The sequence below is a fragment of the Eutrigla gurnardus genome, assembly GCF_963514095.1.
Source record: "Eutrigla gurnardus genome assembly, chromosome: 6".
Lineage (NCBI taxonomy): Eukaryota > Metazoa > Chordata > Actinopteri > Perciformes > Triglidae > Eutrigla > Eutrigla gurnardus.
In genome coordinates this window covers 25,993,761-26,012,704 of record NC_139920.1, presented here as the reverse complement: position 1 = coordinate 26,012,704, position 18,944 = coordinate 25,993,761, and the positions used below count along the sequence as shown (strand labels likewise).

The 18,944-nt window shown below is 41.1% G+C and overlaps 1 protein-coding gene across 1 annotated transcript in view; it reads right to left on the bottom strand.

Moving 5' to 3' along the window:
- obscna (obscurin, cytoskeletal calmodulin and titin-interacting RhoGEF a) overlaps nucleotides 1-18,944 on the bottom strand; it is a 43,655-nt gene that overhangs the window by 1,947 nt on the left and 22,764 nt on the right. Inside the window, exons 43-81 of the mRNA XM_084011226.1 lie at nucleotides 18,818-18,890; nucleotides 18,642-18,736; nucleotides 18,438-18,553; nucleotides 18,074-18,274; nucleotides 17,800-17,882; nucleotides 17,438-17,611; nucleotides 17,139-17,298; nucleotides 16,915-17,016; nucleotides 16,586-16,750; nucleotides 16,275-16,433; nucleotides 15,998-16,175; nucleotides 12,913-13,026; nucleotides 12,600-12,767; nucleotides 12,099-12,201; nucleotides 11,877-12,006; nucleotides 11,677-11,782; nucleotides 9,845-9,953; nucleotides 9,490-9,620; nucleotides 9,303-9,415; nucleotides 8,901-9,069; nucleotides 8,699-8,786; nucleotides 8,410-8,610; nucleotides 8,253-8,313; nucleotides 8,087-8,164; nucleotides 7,826-7,998; nucleotides 7,644-7,670; nucleotides 7,378-7,530; nucleotides 6,916-6,961; nucleotides 6,728-6,805; nucleotides 4,783-6,535; nucleotides 4,530-4,646; nucleotides 4,286-4,408; nucleotides 2,472-2,639; nucleotides 2,226-2,331; nucleotides 1,571-1,810; nucleotides 954-1,177; nucleotides 833-847; nucleotides 485-581; nucleotides 93-242 (exon numbers count right to left, since the gene is read on the bottom strand). Of these exons, the coding sequence (XP_083867352.1) occupies nucleotides 93-242; nucleotides 485-581; nucleotides 833-847; nucleotides 954-1,177; nucleotides 1,571-1,810; nucleotides 2,226-2,331; nucleotides 2,472-2,639; nucleotides 4,286-4,408; nucleotides 4,530-4,646; nucleotides 4,783-6,535; nucleotides 6,728-6,805; nucleotides 6,916-6,961; nucleotides 7,378-7,530; nucleotides 7,644-7,670; nucleotides 7,826-7,998; nucleotides 8,087-8,164; nucleotides 8,253-8,313; nucleotides 8,410-8,610; nucleotides 8,699-8,786; nucleotides 8,901-9,069; nucleotides 9,303-9,415; nucleotides 9,490-9,620; nucleotides 9,845-9,953; nucleotides 11,677-11,782; nucleotides 11,877-12,006; nucleotides 12,099-12,201; nucleotides 12,600-12,767; nucleotides 12,913-13,026; nucleotides 15,998-16,175; nucleotides 16,275-16,433; nucleotides 16,586-16,750; nucleotides 16,915-17,016; nucleotides 17,139-17,298; nucleotides 17,438-17,611; nucleotides 17,800-17,882; nucleotides 18,074-18,274; nucleotides 18,438-18,553; nucleotides 18,642-18,736; nucleotides 18,818-18,890 (6,547 nt within the window). The remainder of the gene's footprint in view (nucleotides 1-92; nucleotides 243-484; nucleotides 582-832; nucleotides 848-953; nucleotides 1,178-1,570; nucleotides 1,811-2,225; nucleotides 2,332-2,471; nucleotides 2,640-4,285; nucleotides 4,409-4,529; nucleotides 4,647-4,782; nucleotides 6,536-6,727; nucleotides 6,806-6,915; nucleotides 6,962-7,377; nucleotides 7,531-7,643; nucleotides 7,671-7,825; nucleotides 7,999-8,086; nucleotides 8,165-8,252; nucleotides 8,314-8,409; nucleotides 8,611-8,698; nucleotides 8,787-8,900; nucleotides 9,070-9,302; nucleotides 9,416-9,489; nucleotides 9,621-9,844; nucleotides 9,954-11,676; nucleotides 11,783-11,876; nucleotides 12,007-12,098; nucleotides 12,202-12,599; nucleotides 12,768-12,912; nucleotides 13,027-15,997; nucleotides 16,176-16,274; nucleotides 16,434-16,585; nucleotides 16,751-16,914; nucleotides 17,017-17,138; nucleotides 17,299-17,437; nucleotides 17,612-17,799; nucleotides 17,883-18,073; nucleotides 18,275-18,437; nucleotides 18,554-18,641; nucleotides 18,737-18,817; nucleotides 18,891-18,944) is intronic.

Genomic DNA, 18,944 nt, shown 5'->3' with positions numbered 1-18,944 from the left:
AGGCAGACAGGTAGGTAGGTAGGTAGGTAGGCAGGCAGGCAGACAGGCAGACAGACAGACAGACAAATAATCCCCCCCAGAGAGACACCCACCAGGATTTGTTATTCAGGCTGCTCTTCATGAAGGTTAAGGCTCCCTCTGACAGACCGGGGTAACAGCATCCAAACTGGATCTTCCCTTTCCTGATGTTCTTGTCTTCCTCCCAGCCGTGCTCTGCATGAAACGGGCTGTCGGCACTCAACCTAGTGGGGAATAAAATACATTTCATAGTCCATATTCCTACTCCCATAATCCTATAATTAAAATTATATAATGAAAAAGATTATTATCTAAGGAATTGTTGTCACCCATCTTTTCTGCTATCCTTTCTTCTGATATTGATAATTACATTACATTTTTCAAGTCACAAATATATTGTTTAAGTTGTAAATACACAAAAACAAAACATTTTGTGTAACTTTTCCACCTGTGTCTCTATACGTACATGATGAAGGACAGAACTCCGATGGCCCAAACGTCAGTTTCAGGACCGACACCGTGACCTTCCAGGATTTCCGGAGCTTTAGGAAGGACAATATAAACTGAAAAAACAGACAGACACAGCATATTGTTCATAAAGTGTTGTGCTGTTACTGGCAATGCCACATTCACTCACATGCTTAATTTTCTGAATTTGGAAAATGACTCAAACCAGAAAAAATAACGAATTAAAAAAAGATATGAAAATGGACTTGGGTTTGTTAGGCTATGGTAGCTAGGATCAGCTGAGATGGATGTGGTTAAGGTGAATTATTTCCATCCCTCAATCCGTCCTTCCTTAAAGAATGTGTACCTTTGCTGCGGCAGTCTGTTGGAGGCCATGACAGTCAAAGGTTTAGTCGAGGAATCTTCAACAATGCAAGCATCTCATGAATTAGTTTGCCTTTGGAGTTAAACTAGAAATCCTCCCGTACCTTTGCTCTCTGACTGGCCGTGGATGTGCTCGACGTTGAGAGGCTGACCGGGCGTGAAGGACAGAGCCGAGCCCAGATCCACTATTTTTAGATGGTTGCAATCGTCCACCAACATGTTGTCGGACTTCAGGTCCAGGTGGACGACTCGACGGCTGTGGAGGTAGTCGACTGCACTCAGAATCTGAACCAGCAGCTCGGCGACATGAGTCTCTGCGTACAGATCTCTGAGAGGGAACGAACACAGACAGGAGGGTTCGTTCATCTTCACTACAGTATGGAGAGATTTTTTTAAACATGGATACTGGTTGCACAAAAATGACCTTTTTTTTACAAAGGTCTGAAACAGAAGTGTGATAGAGCCACCTTTGGCCTTTTGGCACTAAATAAACTAGTATTTATAAGGAAATCTGGTGCTTATTTTATTGTTTTCCCCTGTCTTCAAACTAAATAACTAACTAGGGTGTCTTATTTTGAAATTCTAAAGTGATCAGTTCGGCCTGGATTAGCTCTAGCTATAAAAAAAAGAGTAATATGGAGGTTTTATCGACTCCTTGATATTGTTCATACGCAGACAATTTGGTTGCTGGCTTTTGTTTCTCAAGCCTTCCTTTATGTACCTCATTGCCAGACTGTAGAGAAGCTCCTTGCCGGGACAGAGCTCCTCCACTAACACCAGATAGCAGGAGGTTAAATAGGCAGCGTGCAGCTCCACCAGGTGAGGGTGATGAAGCCTCTTCAGCAGCTGGTACTCCCTCAGCACCAACTGTCTCTGCTCCGCCTGGTAAGGGGTGATCTTGGCGACAAACACTTGGCTGGTCTCGACATCCCTGCACAGGGTGACTACACTGAAACGGCCCCTGAGAGAGAACGAAACAAAAGAGGTCATGTATGACATTGGTGATAAGAGAAAGTGGGAGGAACAAGATTAGATGAACCTTTTACTAATGCATCCTGGACTATTATTTTCAATCCCCTGTGAGTCACAAAAAGCAGGTAAAAAAATAAAAAAAATTCTCTCGTAAAAACTAAAATCCTAAACCGAAAAATGTAAGTCTTTTGGAAAATACTTTTACATAAAAAGGGGAATAATTCTGAATATCAGTGCAAAATATCCTTCTCCTCCACTATATAATCTGTGACGGATATAGAGGAGATCACCCCTACGTTCAAAAAGAAAAAACATCATCAAGAAAGTAAATAATTTAAAAAAAAACATTTACTTAATAGAAACATTTTGCTAAAAAAATCACAGCTTTTGCTTAAAAGTCCCACCTGTTGATCTCAGCGAGGAAATTGTAGTTCTTGTGTGTTGTCTGCTGTTCTGACCCAGTGACCTTTGACCCCAGAGACTCGGTCTGGATAAGAGGAATGTGAATCTCTGCACAAAAGAGTTTGTAAAATTTCACAATTGATCACAATCTATATGATGAAAGCCCCAACCAGTGATGTAAATTCCTGCTGCATAGAATTAATTTGATCACAAATGTGCACCATCATGTTTGGGAGTATTTGTCTCACCTTCAGGATGAGTTGCCATAACAACAGGTGCTGAAGCATCACTGAAAGGTCCTGCCCCTGTCTTGGTGATGCAGCCCATCCTGAACACATAGGAAGCTCCTCTGGGTAAGTCCTTCACCACGTAGCAGCTTTCAGTCACCTCCTCCGACAGGACCGTCCACTCCCCACCTGAGGAGGCACAGGACACTTGAGTTTCACTTTGAAATGTACATCTACCAGGGATGGGATGGGAATTTTGGGGATGATCGTTAATATCGTCACGAGTGACTTGTAAAAGCTGTCTAGTTTGCTATCATGGTACGGACAGATTTTTTAAAAATACAGTAAGTATCATGTATTAAAAAACAAAATCACAAAATGTTGCCTTTTTTATGGTTTATTTATGCAGGGGAGACCCTATTAATTAATTATGATTACCTTATTTTAGATTGTGTGATAATGTATCAGTGTATGATAAAGTAATTCCATAACGTTTTAGTGCCATTTTTTAGTTTTAAATATATTTAGTTAATTATCGGGGCCCTATTTCCAATTATTTTTTGCCAGGATAATCATGACGTGACATCATAACCTCCCATGCCTACTACACATATTAATACTCACTAAAATGGATAGTTCCGGTCCTTGCTTATGATTGGCTGAGCCGCGTTCGAAGGCGTTGTGACAGCCGTGACCGCATTACAGTTAGTATCACTGCGCCAATCAAACTAAAGAGAAGAGCTGCACTAGTTTTTAATTATGAAAATGAGGTTGGAGTTCGTACTTTGGGTAACTTTTTGTCGTCGCTGCCGCCCAGTCCTCCGGATTATCTCCACTCAAAGAGGACGCACTTCTCTTCTATTGTAAGTCAACTTTACTTTAGCTAGCTTACATGTTTTAACTGTTATGCTAACAACTCTCTAGCTAGGTTGTCAGTTGCTAGCTATATCATTGCGTTACAGTGTAGATTAGTTATAGCAAGTAGCTAACTAGGCTACAACAATATGCTATGGCTGGCAAATGACAATAAACCCAATAGAGAGGGGGAAACAATAACTATTAAATCCAACAGGCCCCTTTCACAGCAGCCATTTTTAAAAGTCATTGCAAGGTAAACACAGGTGTAGTTAATAACATTATGTATGGCCCTGTTCCATTTAGGTGGCTCAGTGGTGACACATGAAATATATCAGGACCATACATATTTTTTAAATCAATTACACATGTTTATCATGCTATAATATGTCAATGACTGCTGTGAAAATGCCCTATTAAAATGTATTAGTTTAAAATGGCTAAGAATCAGGGATTGCTGCAGATGTTTTTATTAGAAAGCTATGGCCGGGGCATAGCACAGATGTGCTTATCTTGTGCTCTCCTGGGGTTGTCTGTATTCACACCATTTATTTTTGTGTTTAAGTCCATGTTACTATGTGACTGTAAATGTGACGTTTTTTTATGATGTGTTATGCAATGTCCACACAACATTTCGTATATAGTGAATAGATCTATATGGGATATAAATAATAGTAGTCGTATCAATAAAACAAATGCAAAAACAACCTATTTCTTATTTTCAAATATATTATGTCAGGGTAAGTATAATATTCATAACTGTGTGTTGCAAGCCCACAATAGTGAAGTGTGAGGTTCCAGGTCATGGTTATCTCTTCTATAAGAACTGAAGAAACCTCTTGGATGAGAGGAGAAGCCTAAAGCAAGTCCAGTTGCCTATGATAAACCTTTCAAAGAATCTAAAATGATGTCTGAAGAACATCTACCCCGTCATTCCAAACACAATTGAATTTCTGTGCTGCTGCACCATCTGAACCCACCATCTGTACAGTACTGCACACAGTAGGTGACAGGGTCACTGGACTGGACTGGTTTCCAAACCAGCAAGACTCCACCTCCATCTAACTGGAGAACTTCAGCCTTGTTGGGACGGACCGGCAGATCTGGAAATGATGGCGTAGAACAAACATACACAGCCAGGCTTATAGCAAAGTGATGATAGCAGGCTTTCAGGCCATTTGAGACTGGAAATGCATAATAATTGGAATGTAGCGTATTCATTACCTTTTGTCTTTTTAAATGCAGGTATTTTAAAAGAAGGCAATAATTTTGAGCTCCTCTTTTTTGTACCCTCTGTGCCACGGTGCCTCTCGGGTGGGATGGGAGCTTTTACAATTGGCCCTGTTTAAAAAAAAAAAACATAAAAGGGAAAAAATAAAAAATAAAATAACAATGTCTATATAATGTATTTTTTTGTGGATGCTGCTTCAAATAAAATTGTTTATTTATAAAATGTACATAATTTGCAATAGCTCACCTCCTTTACTGACATCCTCCTTACTAGAAGACCTGGAAAACAGCTTGGTCAGGCTGGAGGCTGAAGCTCTCATTTTCTTCCTCAGAGACATGGTGGGAGTGTCTGGCTTCATGATCTCTCCTAGTGTGGGTCCTAACTCTGCATCGTCCAGCTCGGAGTATGAATGACCAGTCCAGGACTGCCTGCGGAAGATCTTCAGCAGTCCCAGCTTAGGTGACTTTCCCGTAGGTGGCCGGGCTTCGAGGGCTGGAGCGGATCCATGCCTTTGGAGGCTACATTCCTTCTTCCTGTCCCTGGCTCTGGGAGGCCTCTCTGGAGCCTGCAGAGAAGACATGCTGGGACTGGGGCTCACTGTAAGCGAGGTCCCCGGCTGACCTCTAATGTCCGTGGATAAATTGGGGTTGGAACGGGTGCGGTTACGTGGTGGTGCCTTGGGAAACGAGCTCCTAGGTTTAACCTCTTGGAATGAGCTTGGGGATGCTGATATCAGAGGCTCCCCTCGATCATCATAGCCTTCACTCTCTCCTGATCTGGATCTCCCTCTAAGAAAACCATGACTCAGCTCCTCATAGGAGCCGAGTCTACTTGAAGACTCGGAACCACCATGCTCCAAAATAGATGACTCAGCCAGAGACCCCTGGGAGCCGGTGAAGGTGTCGCCAGCTGCCTGCTCCTGATCCAGCCTAGGGCTAATTCTGTCTCCAGCACGGAGGCTTGAGGGAACGGATGATCCACGCGGCATGTGAGACGCTTGTACAGGAGCGACGGAGCCTCTTCTCCTTGTGGGTCGCCGAGCGGACGGGATGGCCAACAAATTTCTCCCTGTGACTTCATCATCTGTCAAATCTTCCTTCAGACTTTGAGAGCCTTCTTCTTCACCTGACATTGTGAGCTTAGGTGAGCTGGGGGATCGTCGAGAACACTCATCGAGAGACCTGCTCCTCCTGTGAGGGGGTGCGTTGGCGTGGGCGTGGACAACACCACTGTCAAAGGAGCAGGACTTCTGCATTGTGGGCTGGACTGATCCCCGTCTCTGTCCGCGAATGGTCTCCGTCTCATCCTCCACATACTCAATAAGAGGCTCGTTGAGACGTCCTGAAAAGCTTCTCCGGAGGGGTTTGCGACCTCTCTCCTGCTTCTTGGCTTGGAATTTGTCGCGTAATGTCATGTGTCTGGCGGACATGGGTGAAAGCTGATGAGAAGTGTTGTAGAAAGTGCTTCGGATGAGGCTGCCACGAGGAATACGACCTCCGTCACTCCCTGAACCCTCATCCCCATCAGATAGGTATAGAGATTGATTGCTGTCCCTGCTGAGGCTACGCTCCCTCTTAGGTGTTTGTAGGCACGACACATTCGACGACGCAACTGACTGCCTGCTCACACTCCTCTCTAGTACGCTCCTCCTGCCGTCCAGCTCCTCATCCTCTTCCTCCCCTAATGTCACTTCCTCGTCCTCTTCTGCATCTAGGTGGAGTTTGGCAAAATGCTGGGGAATCTGCGCTCTCTCAGGTAAAGGATCGTAGTCCTCCTCAGTTTCTTCCTCCTCCTCCTCCTCCTCAGTTGGGCTGCAGTACTGGAAAAAGTCCCAAGAGTCGGCTTCATCATACTCAGAAGAGGAGCCGCTGCTCACCGAGCTGCTGCTGTGTTCCTGGGGCTCGCGGGGGACCGTCACTGCAGTTTCTCTGAGAGGAGCGTCCAGTAGCTCAGGGATGAGCCTCAACGTGAGGACTGACCCAATGCTAGTCAAAGAACGCTGAGGAGATGGATGGGAAAGATACAGGTGAAGACCGATTTATGGTTCAGGATTTCTTTTAAGGACATAATATGATCGAACTGTGAATTCAACTTAATCATATTGCCCTTTTTTAAGATCATAAACATTACAAGAAACCAGCCAGCACTTGCTTTTGTCCTTTGGGGTTGTGGTTTTGGTGAAGTAACTCACCTGCCATTTCCTTTTTGAGATGAAGACTTTCAAAGTCTTTGTGTTGATTTCATCGGTATCTTCTCCTGCATTTTCATCCTGGGAACACAAGATTTCTGTGTTTATTTATGTTCCTACATTGGAGTGGCATGTTTTTTTAATCCAGTGACGCTCGATTAAAACACAGATTGGGCTGTAGTTCCTCTCACCTGGAGCCATTCATGACTCAAGCACTCAAACGCAGATGGTCGCTTCCTGAGTAGAGGAAAATTGGAAGAAGTAAGAGGTGTGATACCATGAAATCACACATAATAGTACCTGAGTCCACCACTACAATACTGCAGCTGTGTGAGAATTTACTGGAGGTGGCGAACAAATGTTATCTTATAAATAATATTTTATAACATTGAATCAAACTAATGTAAAGTGAAAAAGAGGCCAGTACAGCCACAAAGAATGATCAGCCTACGTAATCTAGTTTTATGCAGCTTTCTGTCACTTTTCAATTAATTGTTTGTTTTTGTGGTCGAGCATCACAAGATGGGTTTTATTTGCCGAATCAGAAATATAACTGATGCAAGAAACTAATGAGCAAGTTTAGAAAATATTTTTGATGACTTTGAGAGACTGGGTTGATGTGGTGGTGTAAGAGATAATAACTGGTTCCCTACTCTGGATCTGGCTGAAGGAGCATGTGGAGAAAGTTCTGGGCCTCAGGGCTCCTGTTCATGACATCAGGGGCGTCCCAGTTCAGAGTCCCCTCCCCCACCCTCAGCAGCGTAGCACGGTCTGTCTCACCCACGAAAGGGCATCGGCACACCAGACTGTCAAGACAAAGATGAAGCGTGATAGGTCATCAGATCAGCTCATATGCACAGCTTTTTGATGAACTGTATATTGCAGATGAGAATATTATCAGAAGGGCAGCGGTACATACCATATATAGGCTAAAACACCTACAGACCTAAGGGAGAATAAGAGACATTCATTTAATGTCTTATTTTACACTGTAATTTACAATTGTATACCTTTTTTATTGCAAATTTTTGCTTTTATATAAACCTACACAAATACAATCTGATGCAAATCTCAATTAGACAGATTAGTACTTAAACCTACCAGATATCAGTGGCCACAGTGACTGGTTCTTGGTGAACGATCTCAGGGGCAACAAACTCTGGTGTACCAAACGTGCTGTATTGGTGTCTGGATGTGTCGATTTCTTGGCAGAAGCCGAAGTCACAGATCTTGATCTCATCTCTGGGCGGATACACCATTAGGATGTTATCAGGCTGAACGGAGTATAAATAAAAATAGAGTTAAGAACAGCATAAAAATAATGACAAAGTCAATCATGAAATGATGGACCCGAAAGCTCACCTTAATGTCCAGGTGCAACATGTTCATGCTGTGAATGTGACCAACTCCCTCAAGGATTTGCTGGATGTATGACTGGACCTGAAATGGGGAACAGATTATTACTCATGAGCCACACATATTTGCAAGATAAAAATCATTTTTGTAGGGAATACATTTAAGCTTTCACCTCTTTTTCTGGGACTGATCCTTTCAGTAGTAAATGATCCAAAAGTCCATGAGAACAGCAGCTAGATATCATGTTAAAGAACTATTTATTGAATACAAATCAACCTGAATCTACTGTTAGCAATAAGAATGATTATAGCACTTAACGGAAAGGATACATTTCTGTGATCAGCACCAGAGTGCGTCTAGTACAAAAGAAGTCCAGTAGACAGGCCACTCTTGGGTGAGCCAGACGGGATAGCAAGTCCCTCTCCTGGAAGCATCTGGTCCGAGTGCTGTTCCGCAGAGGCAGGAACTTGGCCGCAAACACTTCAGCTGTTCGTCTGTGGACTACACGCTTCACTACCCCGAAGGTTCCCCTTAAACACAGAGAAATGTTAATCATATCAGAACTTAAACGGGTTCGTGGGCTAGGTTAGACTATATCAAGATGACGTAACATCTCACCTTCCAATTTCCTCATGGACATCATAGACGGAAAATAACTTCCTCCTCTTTCCCAGCTCCACCTCTCTCTCCTGACACTCCATTGGGCCTGTAGAGCAAACAAAACCTGTGAATAAAACTGGTTCACCACTATCACTTTGTGATAACATTTTTAGGCTTAATTGCCTAGAAGTAAAATAATGATGTATTGCTGTTGTCTCACCTTCCTCCACTGTCAGCTCAGCCTGGCATGAGACATGGCTGGAGTCATTGTAGGCAACGCATGTGTAAATGCCACTGTCCTCCCCCTCGGGACACACTATGGTCACTGAGCAGCGGGCGCCATGCTGTGTTATCTCCACATTCTCATTGGCTGCGAGCTCATCTCCATCCTCCAATTACAGAAGAAAGAGTTTTAATAGGGACAGCTACAAGGTCTACAAAATTGTGTAAACAAAATGATGTAAACATAAGCTACATGTTTCCCCTGTTTTCCTTTTAATGTAATCTCTATATATAGGTTATATAAAAAAGGAACTTATATATTTTTTTCTATCCACTAAATCATGTCACAATCCAGCCACCAACCCTTCAGCTGGAAACCACTGACCTACAGTGCTCCTACCTTGAACCACTGTACATTAGGGGTGGGTCTTCCTGTGATGATGGCAGTAAATGTGGCGGATTGGCCAGGCTCCACACACAGGTCCTCAGTGGGTACCTGGATGGAGGGTGGAGCTGAGCCGGAGATGAAGTCAGTTAGTAATCACACAAAGTTTGATAGAAATGTTATGTTAAAGAAGCGATGGTACCATCTGTAATTTCCTGTATTTGCTCTGAGATGTAGATCTCTTCTTCTTCCTCCAGGTAACACGGAGGCTGCTGTACCACCTCATCCACGGATGCCGAAGCAGGAACAGCCTCTTCAGTGCTACATTCACCTCTGGAGACAAAGAAAAGGTAAGAATAAAATACCACTGACCATCCCAGTTTATATGGCTTCATCATCTATTCGCAAACTATGTTATTTCTTTACTCTTTTAACACCCAGTTCCTATTCATGTACAACAAATCAACGAATCACAGACGAGATTTGATAGATTGAGGCTGATGCCCGTTTATTTCAAAGAAAGGTTAATATAGCAATGCTAGTGGCAGTAAACTTACTGTTCAGGGTGTTCAGGAGGGAAGAGCATCTTGGCGATAGAGGTGGGGCTGAAGTCAGTTTGTAGCCATTTCTTCACAAAGGCAGTGGACCAACCCTCCGAGTCTGAATCTATTAAAACCCAGAACGACACTCAGCGAGAATTTAAGGGTGAGACACTTAAAATGATCATGGACTCTTTAAATATATTTTTTAGGAATTATCATGTTGCACTAACTGTAGTTTACTCAATCGTTGGAAATGGAAAAGTGGAACAGTACATTACCTTACATACTTGGGAACAGTGACAATGCATTTCTTACCTCAGTACGTGACGGTTTAACCCTACTAACCCAACACATCAACAGGACATGAGCGTATGCCCACTCCTGTGGTTGGGGGGGAAAAAGGCAACACCTGCCCAGCACATGACCATCTTGTGTTGGTAGGAGTGAAGAGTTAGCTGGGCATGCGTTGGCAAGAGGAGAACGTGGAATATCGAGTGGTTACTTGTTGTTATCGTGATAATGATGACTTACATGGAAAGGTCCATGTGAGGAACTTCCTGCTTTAGGAATAGTAGAGGGAAGATGGAAAAACATGTAGGTTATGGACAATGGAAGGGCAAACATGGTATACTAGGGTGGAAAATACAGGAAAATATATGTATTTATTCAAGATAACATTATAGCCTGTTTAAAGAATACTGTATATATAATATGATTCTATTGAATTTGGCTGAATGACTTTTTCCAACTGGAACTCTGGCAATGTAATGTTACTCCATCATGGTTATCTCACTTGATTGGATGCTGTCAGATTTGGTTCAAACAAACCTTAGGAATTAAGTGTTGATTTATTGGTGAAGAATAGTCATTCTAATGGAGGAAAAAAATGTCTAGTCTGTCCCAAGCCATGCCCTCTGTGGAAAGTGGAAACATGATGAAAAACACAAAAACATTCCATACAATAAATGTATCAATGTCTTTTCTTGGGTGAGGATGCTGGGAAGTACAGTATGATGTCTATGTTGAATGGAAGCCACTGGATCCCGCTGGGTTATGGCAATAGATGGTTGTTAGAAACGGTTGTTGTTGTTAGGTATCAAGTTTTTATGTTTTGACCAGACAGTGTGACCTTACAGTATAAACTATGCCTTAGTCCAGGGGGTTCCCAAACTTGCCATGCCAAGGACCCCCATATAGCATTAGCCTCTGGCAAAAAGCTAACATATACAGCTTAATATATTTTCTTTATTATTAATTATCAATAAGTAGTATTTCTTCTGTTATAAACATGCCTTGTCATTTCTGTCTTTATATTCAACATTAATATTAACAGTAAACATATTTTCTTTTCAATTTTTTCTTTTTGTTAGGCCTCATTACAATCAGTGTCTTCTGTTATAAACATTCAGTCATTTCTTAAAAAGATGTGTAGGAGTGCTTTTAGCTCGTGCATGCCACAACACAACAACATGCCATCATCCCTGGGGATCAAGTGACAACGGTATGGTAGTTGGAACTATGATGTGAGTGTATGTGAAATGGGGGAAAAAAGGAAAAACGTGAGGCCGCTCTCAAAATGGCATCGACTGGGTAGGATGGATGAGTGGTAGTGGTTGAAAGTGGACATTGATGCAAATTGTTGGAAAATGAAGAGATGTCATATGATGTGGAGTAAAAAGGGTGATGGGATCAGAGGTGAGGTGAACCGAACAATGGCATGTGCTTCATCCCTTCTCAAACACGGCTAAACTAGTGAAAGTGTAGTGAGAGCATCCACATGAGAACCCTGTCATGGGTCTCCATCCTGTGTGGAGGATATTTACCTTCAGCGGCGCTGGCTGTCCTACCTTTAGGAGGCAAGTCCTGTGGTTGGTCGTCCTCAATGCTGATCGAAGGTACATACGCGGGGCACAGCCCTGCCTTGCACTTGATGCATCCAAACTCATTCCGAAGCTAAACGACAAAAAAATGTTTGATTTACTGTATCTTAAAGGGGGATCTCTGATATCTTGATACATTGTAGACTTTATAGATATTGGTTTTATACCTCACACTCATACTGTCCAATATCTGCCTCTGTTGAACTGATGACTGTCAGGCACAAGATTCCACTCCGAGCATCATTCAGGATGAAGTATTTTTGCTGGTCAGTCAACTCTCTGCCATCTTTCAACCACCTGCCACACACAAATGTGGATGTGTTTCACACACATGATCAAAAATAGTATAATGCAACTACTGTGAATGCCGTTGCTCTGTGTTGCCATACCTGATTTGTGGTAAAGGAGTAGTAAGTGTCGAGCAGGTAAACTGTATGTCCTCTCCTTGTATCAGACAAGCACTCTCCAGCCGACTCACAAATCTGGGTGGAGCTGGAGAGAAAAAGAAATATAAACCATTACTGCCAATTATAGTAATCTTAAATGGAAGTATTGTAGTATTTGTAGTATTGATAATGGTGTATCAGGGCCAAAAAGAAGAAAAACAGAGCTGGGGGAAAGGGGGTAAATGTCCCAAGAAAGGCTATTTTCTGAGATTAGAAAATCATACCTTTGCTAAGGACCCATAGTGTATCTAGTATATGGCCTGCTACTCTTATTAGGACAGCACAAACCCCAGTAAACAAATGGGAATAACAGTTTTATTGAACAAATGGAATGTGCAAACTTTAAAAATCTGTGGGGGCGGTCTGGACCCTTTGGTGGGCCAGTTCCAGCCTTTGGGCCATATGTTAGACACCCTGATGGTTTAGGTGCTTGCACAGACTCACCGTGCACCACAACCTTAGCCAGAGTGCCAGCACTGCCCATGGAGCTGGTAGCATAGCAAGCATACTGTCCAGAGTCGTCAGCAGTGAGGCTGTCCAAGATGAGACTGCAGGTGCCTGACCGGTCTGCTGTGATGATGTGACGGGGGTCGTCCTCTAAAGCAAGGCCGTCTAGGAGGCGAACATCAGATTTTTAACGTGAAACCATCATTATATCGAAATTGCTTAAAATGCATGTATACTTTTTCCTTGGAAAGGAAGGTGCTTCATGCAACACCACAATATGTGCAGGTTCTACATATCTCAATATCCCAACCTTTGAGCCAGCTGACCACCGGTTTTGGCGATCCTGTGACTTTACAGTTGAGTTTGATTGTCTGTCCTATCTTTGTTGTGCAGTCAGATAACAGGGATTCAAACACTGGTGGGCCTGTTGATAGACACACATACAAATAAGCATTTAATGAAAATGTTATCTCATATAAATTACATAAAAATGTGTAACCATGCATAACTGTGAGGAAAAAGAAAAAAGACAAAGAGACCAAACGTGTCTGTGTAATACTTCAGCTGTTGAGTTTTGAGTTTATTTATTTAGCACACAAATTTCAATGGTGCAAGGAGGGAACGAAGCCGGTTGGCTTGTACATAGGTTCCACCCCTATAACAAATTACAACAAGACAAATTTCAATAGCTAACAAATAAACATAAAAAGGAGATAAAGTGCATACATGGTCAATGTTATGTGAGCAAAAGAAAACAGAAATGAGAAAAAAATAGAGAGATAAAGTGCAAAGTAATTCGGTAACAAATAAGGACAATAGTTAGAGAGAGATAATATACAAAAAATTAATTAATTAATTAAACTCATAAAAGGACAGAGTAAGGATGTGGGATATGGAGAGAGTGAAAGAGAGAGAGGAAAGAGTGGGAAATTCAAGAGAAATTGAGATGTATTTTTAACTGCTTTTTAAAGAGTGAATAAGAAGAAATGGATCTTAATGAGGGAGATAGTCCATTCCAAAACATTGGACCTCTGTATGTCATATTAAACTGATGGTGTGATGTGCGGATAAAGGGTAAATATAGAGTAAGATTATTACTGTGTCTAGTGCGGTGGGAATGTACATTATGAGTGAAGGTAAAGAAATTTTGAAAAGTGACAGGGAGATCTTGATTCTTGTAAATGAACTTGTGAACAAACAAACAAATCTGATAGTTATTCAATTTGTGAATTGGTAGAAGAGAATACTTAGTGAATAGTGGTGCTGATGGAGCATATCTATTTGAATGTGAGATGAATCTTATGAATCTCTTCTGAATAGTACATAATTTCTTGAGATGTGTAGGAGATGTAGCTGCCCAGACCATGTTACAGTAGTTCAAATAAGGAAATAAAAAACTATAATATAACGTTAAATGAGCAGAAGAATGTATAAATGGGCACACTTTTCTTAGGATGCCCATCATCTTTGTTAATCTCTTGCAAACAAGGTCTATGTGATTTGTCCAATCAAGTCTTTCATCAACCAATATTCCGAGGAATTTGGTAGTTTTGACTTGGGTCATTTCTATTCCATTAATGTATAATTTAGCTTGATCTTTAGGATAAGACTTGTTAATATTGCAAAAGATTATAAAGTTACATTTCTTCACATTGAGTGTTAGTTTATTCAGTTGAAACCATTTTGAAATTGAAGATAAATCATTGTTCACAGAATCAATCAGATAATTAAAATTATTATGAGTTGCTATGAGGGTAGTGTCATCAGCAAATAACACAGGAAAAAAATATTTACAAGATAAAGCTAAATCGTTTATATAAATCAAAAATAATAAAGGGCCCAAAATAGAGCCTTGAGGCACCCCGTGTAGAATACTGGACTTGGCAGAGGAGTGGCCATTAAATGTCACATATTGTTGCCTATTCAATAAATAATTTTTAAACCAATTCAGGGCAATATCCTCCACACCGTATCTATTTAATTTGGCAATCAAAATACTGTGATTGACAGTATCGAATGCCTTAGTTAAGTCTAGAAAGACCCCAAGGGCAAATTTTTTCTGGTCCATAGCAGATGAAATAATATTAGTTAACTGAAGTAATGCATGCTCCGTAGAATGTTTTTTACGAAATCCATACTGGTGATCATGTAAAATATTATTTTCTTGTAGGTGCTTCAATATTCTAGAGTAAACTAATTTCTCCAGTCATTTAGAAATACAGGGCAGGATGGATATAGGTCGATAATTTCCAAAATTGTCAGTATTGCCCGTTTTAAAAATAGGAGTGACTTTAGCTATTTTTAAATCATGTGGAATATTACCAGATTGCAGTGATAAGGAAAGAATATGGGTTAAAGGAGAAACTAAAAGATCAATAGTTTCTTTAATCAAAATGCTCTTTATGCCATCGTGGCCTGGGGCTGAGTTCTTTAATTCCAAGATGATATTATGGACCTCTTGTATAGTTGGAGGATCGAAGGTGTTAAAAGAAGGATATTGCCCCTTAATAAAACAACAGGGGTTCTCACCAGCATCAGAGAAACTTGATGCCAGGACAGAGCCAACATTAACAAAAAAATTGTTAAAGCCATTTGCTATTTCGTCGGGGCTTGCAAACGTCCCCACATTCCCATGCATTAATGTTGGTGATGCAGCTGATAATTTTTTACGGTTGAGCAGGTGATTAATAAGGTTCCAGGTTGACTTGATGTCGTTAGAGGCCTGGATGAATTTTACTGCATAATACTTTTTTTTTGTTTTTCTTAGAACAGCTGTAAATTTATTTTTATATTTCTTGTAAATTTCAATATTCAAAGGGGTGGGATTAGTAATGGTTTTCCTATAAAGTTTGTTTTTTTTACGGGAGCGTTTCTTTAGGTCTTCAGTAATCCATGGTTTCCCTTTAGAAGAATTAGTTTTAAATTTAGGGTTGAACAAGGGAAAAGATGCTTCTAAAGCAGAATTAATAAATACTAAAAATAAATTATAGGCTGCATCAACATCATTCAACCTGAGGATCTCATCCCAGGGAAGGTGACTGATGGCTGTTTTGAAAGATTCCAAGTTATTTCTAGTGAATTTGCGGAATTTAGTTTGGACACATGTAGAATTTATAAGGTTAGGAGGATCAATCGCATATACAATCTGGAAAATCGGAAGATGATCAGATATATCACACAATAGTAGACCAGAGTTGACTTCATAGTCCAGAGAGTTGAAAAGAATATTATCGATTAATGAGGCTGAAGATTTGGTAATTCGGGTTGGCTTTGTTATTAGGGGAAAGAAATTTTCAGAGTAGAGTGTATTTAGAAAGTCAGTTGTGAATCTCTGAGATTGCACATTGATTGAATATAGATAGGAATTGAGTCGTATGATTCCTTGTCACACTTACTGTTAGTGGGCAGGCTGGACCGTTGCTGTAGCTCCTTCAGGTCCTTGAGCCAGGAGAGTTTCACCAGGGTGGAGCGGCCCTGCAGTGTGTACCTCCGTAGTGAGCCCCTGTGCTCATGCCACAACCCCCAAGACTTCTCATCTCCACCCACAGTCTCCTTTATTTCCACATCATTCAGCTAAGGTAGATTGAAAAGTGAGGATGAATAGGTGAATTGTCATCACATGTAACCATCTTTGGTTTAAAACTAAAAGAAGGGAGAATATGTTAAATTTACCTTCATTTTGTTCTTGAAGGTGTAGGTTTCACTGTTCGTAATGGTGTCTCTTTTCAGTTTACACAGTACAATACATTCCTTGAAGAGAAAGATTTGTCTCTGATGCCCTCGAGAGGCTGTTTTAATTTCTGGAGATTCCTCCCACACTGTGAAGGCTCCCTGAAGGGAAAGACGGCAAGTGAGGACAATCTTTATATCAGAGCGCACATTTAAGGCATGATTTATTTTTTGCTAAAAACCTCCTAATAACGTCAGGTTATTATATTCATACTGGACCTTGATATGAAAACATGTCCGTCATCTGTACTTACCTGTCGCACAGGCTCGCCCAGGGCAATAAGAGGAGCTGGGTAGTTCTCAATGAGGGACACCTGGTGCAGGTTGTCGGACCTCCAGGGTAGACAGGACACCATGGAGAAGGTATCCTCCAAAAGACAGCAGCTCTGGCCACCTTTGGCTTTGTTCTTTATCAGCTCCTGCCAATAACATTTTTATTTACATCGGAGGCTCTGAGCTGAGCTAACTCACTATTAAAGGCGGAACAAGCTTGAATACTTAAAATAAATATCCAAGATACAAATATTCCAGTTTCTCCACAATATTTCTGTTTGATTGAGAGTTGCAAGAAAAACATGCTGACCTTCAGTAAAGCCTGGTAGGTTTGAATCCTCTCCACTGGCCGCTGGAGGAAGGTCAGGACATCCATTACAGGAGCCTCAGGCTTGCCAGATTCTGTTAACTCCTGAAGTGTAATATTAAAGAAATAAAGAATATGATATCAGTGTAATAATGTTGCTATTCGGCATCTTAGTTTTCACACATATACAATGTTTATGTTTAAATACAAGCAGTTTTTGTGAATACTTTGAAATACTGTTGGACAGTCTTGTCGTTGACGCAGGCCTCTGCTTGTGCTTGTCCCACCATGTAGTGAAGGTACTTCTCAAAGCCCTCGGCACGCTTCATCATATGCATGGCCACATCGTCGTCTGTGGCACACTCTTTCAGTCCAGGAAGGATGGACCTGATACAATAATGTCAACATTAGACTAGGTTTTACAGTAGAAAGGGACAATGGAAAACATCATCCAGACAGCTGGCCACACACATTCAACAGTGTCTCCCTTCAAATTCAGAGGTACAATGGATTTCTTGTGAGTTACCTCTCATGCAGAAACACAATGTCCTTGATATTCCTGAAGATGATCTCTTTCTGGTTGAGGATGTTAATGGGGACGTGGCGGCTAGAGTCCAAATAATTGAGCTGGTGAGAGGTGAACATCTTCATCTCCTTAACAAACTCCTCCTCTCCATCAATCAGCCCTTGGATCAGTTGGCTAAAGACGAGGGGAATTTAAGTAAGATAAGATATAATGCAACAGTATTTGTTCATCACAAAAGCTAAACTTATTAAGATGCTGCCAAGTGCAACACTAACCAAAGACTGGAAATAATAATAAGCATACACACAATCAAGCAATACATCTAATAATTACAAATACATGTATCCATAATTGCAGAATACCTCATAGCTCTCCTGTACTCTTCTCCTGTAGATCCAATTCCATCAAGATCCTCTTGAGGTGCTCTCAATTGCGGGAAGGTCTCCTGTCCAAAACATTATTATTATTATTATTGCAAAAAATGATTAGAAGCTTTTTAATTTCTCAATTATTGATTGAATTAATGTAGAATCTGATGAAAGCAAACTATTGCAAGCTTACAGTTTATAATTAATGTTTCATAATATAACATGTTTACTCCATATTGGAGTTGACATCTGGATTTATACACCATACCTTCCTCTTCTTTTCCAGGTAGGCTGGACACACCCATCCCTGTCGGGCAGGGTTGGATTTGGTGGGTTTGGTCCTCACCAGCCACCTGTCGGGATGAACAGAGTCCAGGACCTCTACAAACTGGCCCTCCTTCAGAACAAAACTGTCCTTGTTTCCGGTGTCTGGACTGCAATCAGCTCGAGCCACATACATCTCAAACGTCTGAGGTGAGAAAAGCAAATACATTACATAATTTAAGGCTCCTGCAATCAAATGAGTAATGTTACTTTTCCCAATTGTGGTGAAATTAATTCACCGTTACTTAAGTGTTTACACCAAAATAAGTCCATAAATATAGCACATGGAAGATGATATGAAAAAGAACCTCATGTCTATCCTCTTCCCCTTCTGACTCTGATCCAGAGATGGTACTAGTTAAAGGTGTGTGAGCGCGGTGGTGCTTAGGAGATGGCGTCCTCATTTTACCTTCATGAGACCCTCCTAGAAATTAGAGAGGAAGATGGATATACATATATCTGGAAGAAGTGATGATTTAAAAACTGCAGTTAAATGAATCAACATTGCTGACCTTTGACCGTGAGTAGTTTTTTAGGAGGTTGCAGTGGAGCCATCTCATCTTCATTGTCATTTGGAGGTACTTGGTCCGCTGCTTTTGTCACTTCCCTGTAACAGTATTTTGTAAATATTTTGCGTATCCTTACGAGCACAGCATAAAGGACTACCAATAAAAGTCAACCCTCTTACCTTGGTACAGCTGGGCCATATCCATCACCTTCCATAATATCCGGAGCTGTGTCATAATCAGAGGGACTTGACACTGTTGGAAGCAAAACATATTTAGTACTAAACTGTAAATATATGGCCGAGAAAA